Raw genomic sequence first — 11,400 nt, forward strand, 5'->3', positions numbered from 1 at the left:
TTAACTCAAAGTCTCGGGAGATGTATTCAATCAGATTACAAAGATCGTTGTATGATCTAAAACAATCAGGGCGCATGTGGTACAATCGCCTCAGTGAATACTTGGTAAAAGAAGGTTATATAAATGATGCCATTTGTCCATGTGTTTTTATTAAGAAAACAAAATCAGAGTTCGTTATAATCGTTGTTTATGTTGATGACATAAACCTAATTGGAACTCCAGAAGAGCTCCAAAAGGCGATTGAATATTTAAAGAAAGAATTTGAGATGAAAGATCTGGGAAAAGCAAAACTTTGTCTTGGTTTGCAGATTGAACATTTGACAGATGGGATCTTTATCCATCAATCTGCTTATATCGAAAAGGTTTTAAAACGATTTTACATGGACAATGCGCATCCTTTAAGTACTCCAATGATTGTTCGCTCACTTGAAGTGAGTAAAGATCCGTTCCGACCTCAAGAAGAAAATGAAGAGCTTCTTGGTCCTGAAGTACCATATCTTAGTGCAATTGGTGCACTTATGTATCTTGCTAACGCTACAAGACCTGACATAGCGTTCTCTGTTAATTTGCTAGCAAGATATAGCTCTTCTCCTACACGAAGACATTGGAACGGAGTTAAGCATATATTGCGATATCTAAAGGGAACTAGCGATATGGGTCTGTTTTATACTAACAAAGATAGTACAGATCTTGTTGGTTATGCAGATGCAGGTTATTTATCGGATCCACATAAAGCTTGATCTCAAACAGGCTATCTGTTTACATGCGGAGGTACTGCTATATCATGGCGATCCACAAAGCAGTCCATTGTTGCTATTTCTTCGAATCATGCTGAGATAATAGCTATTCATGAAGCAAGTAGAGAATGTGTGTGATTGAGATCAGTGATACATTTCATCAGAGAAAGATGTGGCTTGAAGTGTGATACAAAATTACCCACAGTATTATATGAAGATAATGCTGCATGCATAGCTCAATTAAAAGGAGGATTTATAAAAGGAGATAGAACGAAGCACATTTCACCAAAGTTATTTTTCACACATGATCTCCAGAAGAAAGGTGATATTGATGTGCAACAAATTCGTTCAAGTGACAATCCTGCAGATTTGTTCACCAAATCTTTGTCAACTTCAACTCTTGAGAAGATGATATTCAAGATTGGAATGCGAAGACTCCGACATCTGAATATTGGTCTTCATCAGGGGGAGTGAAATACGCGTTGTACTCTTTTTTCCTTAACCAAGTTTTGTCCCATTGGTTTTTCTTGGTAAGGTTTTTAATGAGGCAGCTCTCAAAGCGTATTACTAGATATGTGTACTCTTTTTCCTTCATTGAGGCTTTTTCCCACAGGGTATTTCCTAATAAGGTTTTTAACGATACACATCATCTATGGACATCCAAGGGGGAGTGTTATGAAATATAAAATGGATGTCCACTACACAAATATAATGCCTCTTCCATTATCTTCCACCATATTAATAGTTCTTCCATTATCTTCCACCATATTAATGGTTCTTCCATTATCTCATATATTGAATGCATATGTAACACTATAAATAGAGGCATAAGTTTTCATATGTAATGTACTTGAAACACATTTTGGAAGAATAATAAAATCTCTCCTCTTTGTCACTCTATATTTATAGTTTTCATCCTTTAATATTATTACTCTTTTAGCTTCATTTTATAACAAAAGTCAATTTTTCAGCCCACTGGTCCAAATCTAGAGAATCTGAAGAGGACCTTAATACCAAGTACCAACCATTACACAATGTTGAAGGTTATTCATAAGAGTGGCTGCACATGTTTCTTTAAACGGACGTTTCTGACCATGATGATTTGAGAATTATTGAGTTTCACTGTATTGAAAATTTGTAAATTCGGAAACATTATATATGATGAAGTCACATGTTGAAAGATGCGTCATATTAAGTTTATTAGATAAACAAACTCCAAATTATTCGTTGAGATGGTTCTAAAGCTGGTTAGCATAAAGGTGGACAAGATGGAAAGTCATGCTAAGAGATGAGACATCTTCAATCTTGAGTTAATGATGTCTAAATTTGTTTAGCCCTTATCAACACTCATTACAAGTGTAATTATTATTCAATGACCTAAGGATAGTACTGAATAAGGTGTATTAGTAATGTTGATATTAGTTATACTGACATTATTTTTTATCTAACTGTTTGGTTTGTTGTACTAAGACTTAATATATCGATAACCCCTTAAACTTGCCACCAAAATTACATTTGGACACTCGAACTAAGATTTGTTCCAATTAAACACCCGAACACACCTATTAGATATTTTCAATTTAAATTTAAAAAAAAAAACTTTTGCTCGTGTTCTCAAATATCCATTACGTAGATAAGTTAACCACTTAAAATATGTCTAACTCCTTTAATTATATGCATTCTCCTCAATAAGCCTTACAAAATTATGTTAGCCATGTTGCAAAACACTGCATAAAGTACGTTCCAACTTTTGGATAAAGATTGCTTAGGAATGAAGTTTGGATAAAGCTTCAAGGAGGAATAACAATAGTGCAATCTAAGCTCTGTGCATCTGAATGAGAAACTACATCTAACAGATAAAGACATGAATGCATATTGTTTCCATAAAGTTCAAAAAGAAGTTAACAAAGAACTTTCAGAATTAAAAGCCATAGAGAACCAACCCTTGAACCCAAAGCTTCATCATCACCTAACCTGACCAACCTTGTCTTTTAAGCAACTATTTCATACCCAAAGATCCCAATCATCATTGTCTTTTTTTGTCATATAATCTATTCTAAGGACATTAAAAATTCAATTGATTACCAGAGAAAGACCCTTCTGAGGAGCTCTAGCCTTGTGCTCCCTCCACTTGGAAGCAAATCTTCTCATATGGGATCTGTTCAAACACCAATTGGAATAAGAAGTTCAGCATTGCTCGAGACATCATGCGGATATTTGCTGCAAGAATTACAGGCATGTTCTCTTTTTATAATGTGCATGCATCATACTGTTACTAAAGGGTTGTTTGGTAGGGTGTATTAGGTAGAACAATATTGTATAAAATCTTAGTGCAATGTTTGTTAGCAAACCTAAGTCTAGTACAACTAATACACGTATTACTTATACACCATAGTTGCCATCGGTATTATTCTTATACATAATAAACAATGGCATTAACAATACTACTACTATTCTTTTATTTACACACTCTATTCAGTATTATTAAAAAATTATGCAATGCATGTAATTTTATTTTATTTTTGGTTACTACAATGCATGTTATTTTTCATACAACCTAAATGTCAACATAATTGATCCCAGCATTACTATCTCAGCATTACAAATCCCAGTATAACATGTCTTCGAACCAAACGACCCCTAAGTGCATTGGTGGACTAAAGGAACTTTTTTTGTTTTTGTTTTTGTTTGGTAAGATAGATGATTTGGGATGAAGTTGGAGACGATGAGTTTGAGAGAGAAAAGGTTTTAGTGGACATTGAACAGGAGTGCCTGGATGTTTACAGAAGGAAAGTTGACAATGCAAACATCTCCAGAGCGCGACTGCATCAAGAATTGGCAGATTCAGAAGCCGAGTTCACCCATCTCCTTTTGTTACTCGATGAAAGATCACTCCCTGGAAGGGTAACTTTCTAAACTCCCTTATCCAACATGAAATTTTGACAACTAGGAAGCTACAAAACCAAGATATGAAGCTTAGAGAGTGAGATCACAGCACTACTAAAAAACAGGAATTAGCGATGAATAAATTTTGTAGCTAAACAGCAAAAATCTGTCGCTAATTGTATTTAGCTACTGATTATCAAAAAAATTCTATTGGCAACCGATTAGCGACAAAGTTCGTAGCTAATTCGTATTTTTTGTAATGACCTCTACATGCATGCAAATATATAGTAGGGTAATGAATCTATCTATGAATGTCATCAGCAAATTAAAGCAGTGAAATATGTTTAAAAGTCGGGCTATATATATTTCTTGCTACGACTATTTGAGGAATTCACAGATAAAAGAGCTAGTATATCAGCTTCGACCCTCGTGATTCTTTCCGTTACCCACTGCTGCTAACATGTACTAACATTGTCTTGTCAAATTAAGAGAACGTGAGTTTTCAATAATTGTGGAAAACCTACCTTCGCAAATCATTTCCACAAGTTGGTACACAATCAAGAATGCTAATCAAACTTAAATCATACAAATAAACGAAACTGGAGGACAGATGCACAGTCAGAAGAATGAAAATGTATAAGAGCTGATCATGACCAACAAACTCTAAATCCATCCATGCAATGTAACTTGCTTCTAGTGTCCCAACGGACATCAGTTCCTAGAGTATCCGAAAATATTGACAAAAGCTCATGATAAAAGGTGCACCAGTCTAAAAACCAGCATAAATGCAGAACAGATCACAGAGAGTATTACTATCTCTTAGCATCATGACATGAGCATGACAGGATGTTAGTTAGATCAATGATCTGAGAGGTATAGATGAATCATTGGATTTTCTTTCGAATAATTGAAACACATCATGGGATCTTTTGCATAAGAAATACTCAATGATTAAACTTAACTTAAAGAGGAGTAAATTTGTGTCCGGCAGCCAGAAAAGATGACTGGAACACTAAAAGAACAGCTAGAGTCAATTGCACCTGCTCTGAGAGAGATGCGAATTAGAAAAGAAGAAAAGGTGAAACAATTCAGAGCTGTACAAGGACAAATTCAGAAGATTTCTGCTGAAATAGCAGGTCAATCAGAGTACAATGATTCATCATCAAATGTTTTAGTAAATGGGAATGATCTATCACAAAAGAAACTAGAGGAGTACCAGAACGAGCTTAAGCGACTTCAAAATGAGAAGGTACGAATGAAATACTTAAGCTGAGAGGCCATCAACCGAAAGGTTTTGAAATTTCTTGTTTACTCATCTATCTTCTTCTCTTTTTCCCTTTTTTAAAAAGATTGAGAGACTTCAAAAGGTTGAAAACTACATTAGCATGATCCGGAGCTTAGCAGCAATGCTGGGAACAGATTCTTCTTTGATCATTACAAAGGTTCATCCAAGCCTGAATGAGTTATCTGGACTGTCGAAAAACATTAGTGACAGTATATTGGACAAACTGGGCAGCACAGTTCAGTCATTAGAAGCAGATAAGAAAACACGGATCGAAAAGGTAATCTCATCAACTCTGCACATTCCTTAACTAAAAGCAAGTACACTCTTATTCGGTACATGTAGTCAACAAATCATGACGATTGCGGATTTAGTATTAGGAAGCCATTGAGTAAGAAAATTGTAAAAGAAGCATAATTCAAGTGGGGAAATTCTGTCATTTTATTTGTTTTAACAGTACAGGCATAACTTTTGGAAGTTTTGGTCAGTTTCAAATAAGTTATGCATGTACTTTCAAAACAAATAAAAGGACAGAATTCGCCCCATATTAGACATGGGTTGGATAACTGACTTTTTAAAAAAGGATCAAATATGTATACTGTCCATATTATATTATCCACAAAAATGGATATCCATATTATCAATGCCCATTTGTTTGCTTGTTATTTTTCATGAGCTCTTACTTTCTAGGAGTCTAAGCTTATTTTGGCTTTCAACTTATGTCCTCACTTGACTATTCCTCAAACCATGGATAATATGGATATCCATATTAGCCGTCGATTAACCCATTCTTTATCCGTGTTAAATATGGGTGAGTCAGATATTTTATCCCTTTTTTTGTTTAACCCATTTTGACCCTCCCATATCCGAACACCCCGTTTGTCACTCCCAGGCATAAGAATCAATACAAATCAATAAAATCAGTAGAATTAGTGTCCTAACTGGGCTGTGCTTATTTGTAGCTTCACCAACTAGGGAAAGCATTGACAAACTTGTGGAATCTCATGGACACACCCCAGAAAGACCGTGTAAGGTTCTCCAATGTAACTGCCTTGATATCATTGTCATCAGAAGCTATTTCCACTCCTGGAAGCCTTACCCTGGACATAATCCAGCAGGTCAGTGTGTTTATGACTATTAATTATTTATCCTCCGGTACCACGAGGTAAGAGATTTGAAATTCTTTTAAAATTCCAAGGCTGAGACAGAAGTCAGGAGACTGGATCAGCTAAAAGCAAGCAAGATGAAAGAGCTTTTCATTAGAAAACAAATAGATCTTGAGGAGATTTGCAAGCGATCCCACATGGAAGTTCCCTCACGGCTAGAGATGGAAAATATAATGAAACTAATGAACTCTGGTTGGTTCAATTTAACTGTTCCATTTTTTTAATTATTAAGGTGATATACTGTTTTTTGAAATTGAAACTGACCAAAACCTCCAAAAGGGGAGATTGACCATGCTGATCTCCTCGCAAGCATGGATAAACAGATATCACAAGCACAAGAAGAGGCATCTAGCAGGAGGGCTATAATGGAGAAGGTAGAAAAATGGATATTAGCTCGTGATGAGGAGCGATGGTTGGAAGAGTATAGCAGGGTCAGTTCCTTCACCTATAAGACTCGGTAGCCCATTCGCTTTTTTTCATCACATGTGCTCATCTTAAACATCCATATTTTCAGGACGATAACCGGTATTCTGTAAGCAGAGGTGCTCACAAGAATTTAAGAAGAGCAGAACGGGCCAGAGTCATGGTTAACAAAATACCAGGTATCAAAATATTTCTGCCAATGGCTTGCCATCACCAAAATCAGCCTAGTAATGGGCAGCCATAAAGCCTTTACAATTACTTAAACAACTACCTGTTGAATGAAAGATGAATAAATCAATGTACCAAGTTATGCCTCTACAAGTTAGACAGATCCATTATTTTATAACAAAGCTGAAAACTTGATTAGAGTCTTCATCAAGGATTTGTTCATTTTGTTGCCTTCTTTTTTTAATTTTATATGCAGCTTTGGTGGATATGCTGATAGCCAAGACTAAAAGCTGGGAAGAAGAAAGAAAGAAACCTTTTCTATATGATGAGGTAAGAAGTTAGTAACTAATATCCCCAAATAAAATACTTTTATTGGTTAGTACAAAGAATTACTCGCAGTTACATAAAGGTTTGGGCTAACGTCTATCATTTGAAGCTAAGAGAAGCTGAATTGGATTTATCCAAGATCTTTTTAAGTTTTTATTCCTATAGACAATACAGAAGTCAGAAGACAATGCTGATAGTATAAAACATCATGACAGTTCAGTGGCATCTCCAACCCTAGTCTACTTCATCAATTATATATATGTTTTTGCATAGGTGAAAAAAGAGAGGGAGGGTATTCTTTATCTGGTGAGAATATAGACGATATTTTCGGTACAGACCAAGAAATGGCCTACAAAAAGTATGCCTGCTTTCAACATATTCTAAATGAGAAAAGACTCAACAAGAAGCATTGGAAAAATTAATAGAAATAGAATCAACGTTAGCATCTTAATGAACTAACTATAGGCCACATTAACCATGTTGAGTTCAAAAGAAGTACTCTCTCCGTCTCAATTTATGTGACACTCTTTCCTTTTTAGTCACACATTTCTATATTTTGTGACAACTGACTTTAAACTTCCTATTTTACCCTTAATGAGATGATTTATAACCACACAAATATCTATGGCTTATTTTAGATCACAAGTGTCAAAAGTCTCCATTTCACTCTTAGACTCTAAGAAGTGTGACCAGTCAAACACCTTCACATAAACTCGAACAGAGGGAGCACAAAGTCAATTGGTCAGAAACTTGTGATGCAATGAAAAAGATTGCAGAATTTAGTCAAATTTATTTCCAGAATGTTACTAACATGCGCCTGTTAATAGGACATGTTCATCAACTTAAGACTCAAATGCTACTAGGAAGATACCAGCCACAACAAGCCCTAGAAAGAGATGATATAAACAATATGCCCTTGGCCCTCCGATTATATATTAACGAATATATCATTTGGCCATATTCTAAGGTACCGCTGCTTGCAATGTTGGAAGAGTATAATTTGCAACGGAAAGAAAGAGATGAAGAGAAACAAAGACAACGGGTAAGCACTGCGACGCATATAAAGAATTTCTTTTCTTATTCACTGTTCCACTTTTGTCTGTCTCTATGTACATTTTTAACTTCCAATATTTTCAACAACAAAATCTCAATCCCAAGATAATTGAAATATTTCCAATCTATCCAACATTCACATAAAATAAATGAACAGTGAATACCTCAACTTAATCATTACCTCCTTTTACAAGATGTAATGTTGCTCTTGCAGGAAAAGAAGAAAGCGCAGAATCAGGTGCCAGTTGGGCAAGAAAATCTCTTTGTCCTAAGGCCAGGCACCAGCAGCAAACGTCTTTCTGATAGAAGCGTAAATGGAGGTTTCAACAATGCTACACCTGTGAATAGAAAGTCTTCTTTGGGTATACAACAAGTGGGATCAATGCCCATTAGCACACCACATCAAAGCATTTCTTTGTTTAAGGAAGCAAAGAAAGAACACCATACAAAGATCCTCTCCCGTAGTCATTTTGTTTTTCATCCAGCAGATGATTCAGCTTCAGTAGTCTCATCATTTTCGGGCCCCTTTTCACCTTAGAGTTTGTGTGTGTTAATGATCTTGAATTTATTTGAGTTCACTAATTTGACGAAATCAGAAAATTCCTTAATAGGAAGAAGGTAGAATCATGCAAAAGGATAATTTACATTGTCTAGGATTTCTACAACTATGTCACCTTATTCAGAAGGACACAAATAGACAGGGGGAGCAACTTTCAGTGAAGTATTTGCCAATAAAAACCCATGTGGAGTGTCTTGTTACAAGCATCAATACATTCACTCTTTGTTTGTTTTTGCTCAAAGGCTACTTTGTTAACCCGTTATGCATATTTCTTGGAACAAGCACATAAAGATGATGTGTTCTTCACCCATGAGATCTTTTTGGAAAGATCACATTAGCCTGTATTAATCAGCAGCATAAGTATTAATGAACAACCTCCCTTCTTTGGAAGGTGTTAATTTGAACATGTAAGAGAAAAATAACACAAATTTTTATTCATTGATCATTGGCGATGTGAAGTTGTTTATGTTACTCATTCGTGATATTTACTCATTCGTGAATTTACAACATTTAACTCACATTAGGAAGACTTAAGTCAGGCGAACAGTATTGTATGCAACAGGATTAAACTGCAATCATTCATCAAATCAGTGAGTTACTAATGCAGTAAAAACATTTGGCTCTTTTAGCCTCATAAAAGGATCAACTTAGTCTTGAACTTCGTTTTGAGAGACAAGCACCACATCTAGGTAAGGGCTTACATAAGTAATGTAGTGATGGTTACAGGCTTTCTTTATTACTCCTTTGTTTCAATTTGTTTCAAGAAGAATTTCACTTTCTATATTTAATAACTCTTACACCCAACATCGTTCATGACATATTTAAGAGTTAAGACACATAATTTAAAGGGCATTGTGGTACATTTGAGTTTAAGAACTCATAATTCAAAAGTTTCTTTATTTCTTTAACTATATAGTGAGTCAAACTAAGACAAACAAATTCAAACGTATGGAGTAGTTTATATTCGTACAAAGCTCACACCCGAGGTTACAAGTTAGCAGTAGTAGATGAAGTGATAATCAGCAACTAATGCTGCAAAATCATAGATCGGCCTCTGTCAATACATAAATCATATGTCTAGGAAAATAACAATTTCTATTCAAATTATTAATAATAAGTTCTACCATGGATGTGAATAACCATTCAAAACAGCATATAAAACACCGAGTTTTGAAGGATAAACCTACAAGAAAAATAGGATGTGGTATATAAAAAGGTAATATAAAAGATAAAATATGATTATTAAATAATAAGTAAGCACAAAATATGAAAAAATAAATAAGGTAATCAGTGTTACATAAAATGGAACTTTTCGTGAGTAAGTAAATAAAATTTAAGTAACAATCAAAACAAACATTGTATTTAAACTAACAACACAATACAATCCAATACAATAGGTAACAAGCTGTTACGTGCACTTCTGAAAGAATGCCTCGATTCGTCGTGTTCCAGTAGGAACTGTCTTATCCGTCGATGATCGAGTACGATTCTGAACCTTCGGAAATGGATCAGACGGCTGTGAAGAAGGCAAGGGAAGCGAATCGAGAAGGAAATCACTCGTAGGTTGATGTCTTTTCACAGCAACTCTTAAATGTTCGAGTTTTACAGTCTTTCTCTTCTTCTCTAACGCGACTTGTGCAGATTTCTCAGCTAAGTGTTCGATGAAAAGCTCGGTAGAGCTAGCGATGAGATGTAAGGCTTCTGAGTTTACTTTGTTGATGTCTTTGTCGAGTTTCATGATTTTCTTCACTCGGCTTATCGGAATTTGGAGTTGGTGAGTCCCTTCGGTGGTGGGGTTTTCTTGTTGATTTTCTTCGGCCATTGTTATGGTGAATTATGCTAGTTGTTGATGAAGAGAATTGAAGTGGAAATTTGGGTTTTAAGGGTTGTGAATTTGGCGGGAAATGAATTTTTGCTTTGGCGCCAAAAAGTTTTTTTTTTTTTTTTTCGGTTCTTCTGCTATTTCGAGGATTTGGAGAAATTAGTAAATTCCATATGTGCCATTTGGGGCTTAAATTTGAGAAAATTGCACTTTTACCCTTCAAATGGCCCTTTAGCAATCAGGTTTATGCTTCGGGGCATAAGTTATTTATTCATGTGAGGCATAATTTGTGAGATATTATGATGCGAAAATATAAATTTATGCCACGTAAAAAAATTGTTTCTTATGACGGGCAAAAATTAAAGACCAACACAAGATTGGAGTATAAGTGTCAATGACCCCTTAAATTTTGATTAGTCTTAGATTGCTTTCTTGTAAATCTTTTTAGAGTTAGTTGTTCAAGAACAACATTAGAAAGAGAAGTAATTGGCACGGTATGACAATTATGTCTGACAAGTGTATTTGTCCGTGCTTTGCGCAGATTAAGTTTGCGAAATAATCCCTTTTTAATATCTGAATATAATAGATATCTTAAAAATTATTTTGACATCCAAAACAGATTAATTTTTTAGTTTCAACCTGTTTTATTATTAACTAAGTCTTATTTTTCATCACTTGTTACACAAATGAAACTTTATTTTTATAGTTTAAATTTCCTCAAAAATAAATATTTAAAGAAAGTAATGAATTCCAAATACCTAATTTTTTTATGTGCATGTGTTTAGCAAATTTTACATGATTTTTCCATGGTACATATGACATATACGTAGATATCTAACATATCTTTTCCTTTCATTAGGGATTTTAAATTTAGTGTATTCATAATTTTTTTCGTTGTTTTATTTATATAATTTAAATAGAGAGACATGGACATTGAGAATTCATATAATCAATTGTAATTTATTACGAATTCAAAC

The 11,400-nt window shown here is 34.7% G+C and overlaps 2 protein-coding genes across 2 annotated transcripts; one reads left to right on the plus strand and one right to left on the minus strand.

Annotated features, from left to right (window-relative positions):
- Nucleotides 1–2,632: 2,632 nt before the first annotated feature.
- On the plus strand, nt 2,633–8,909 carry LOC132641272 (65-kDa microtubule-associated protein 8). The gene is made up of 11 exons (XM_060358198.1): nt 2,633–2,972; nt 3,438–3,641; nt 4,615–4,872; nt 4,973–5,185; nt 5,868–6,023; nt 6,104–6,263; nt 6,351–6,502; nt 6,586–6,673; nt 6,919–6,992; nt 7,957–8,031; nt 8,257–8,909. The coding sequence occupies exons 1-11, from the start codon at nt 2,889–2,891 to the stop codon at nt 8,578–8,580; spliced, it is 1,788 nt and encodes a 595-aa protein (XP_060214181.1). The 5' UTR covers nt 2,633–2,888; the 3' UTR covers nt 8,581–8,909.
- A 944-nt stretch (nt 8,910–9,853) lies between these two features.
- Nucleotides 9,854–10,466, minus strand: LOC132641273 (uncharacterized). Its single transcript, XM_060358199.1, has one exon. The coding sequence runs from the start codon at nt 10,421–10,423 to the stop codon at nt 10,010–10,012; it is 414 nt and encodes a 137-aa protein (XP_060214182.1). The 5' UTR covers nt 10,424–10,466; the 3' UTR covers nt 9,854–10,009.
- Nucleotides 10,467–11,400: the final 934 nt, after the last annotated feature.

The sequence above is a fragment of the Lycium barbarum genome, chromosome 5, assembly GCF_019175385.1.
Source record: "Lycium barbarum isolate Lr01 chromosome 5, ASM1917538v2, whole genome shotgun sequence".
Lineage (NCBI taxonomy): Eukaryota > Viridiplantae > Streptophyta > Magnoliopsida > Solanales > Solanaceae > Lycium > Lycium barbarum.

Excerpts from the sequence above, each read along its gene's own strand:
- LOC132641272 (XM_060358198.1), top strand. The coding sequence starts at position 2,889 with ATGGGATCTGTTCAAACACCAATTGGAATAAGAAGTTCAGCATTGCTC. Across the intron at positions 6,264-6,350 it reads AATGAAACTAATGAACTCTG|GGGAGATTGACCATGCTGAT; the intron begins GTTGGTTCAATT and ends AACCTCCAAAAG. Across the intron at positions 6,674-6,918 it reads CATGGTTAACAAAATACCAG|CTTTGGTGGATATGCTGATA; the intron begins GTATCAAAATAT and ends TTTTATATGCAG.
- LOC132641273 (XM_060358199.1), bottom strand. The coding sequence starts at position 10,423 with ATGGCCGAAGAAAATCAACAAGAAAACCCCACCACCGAAGGGACTCAC.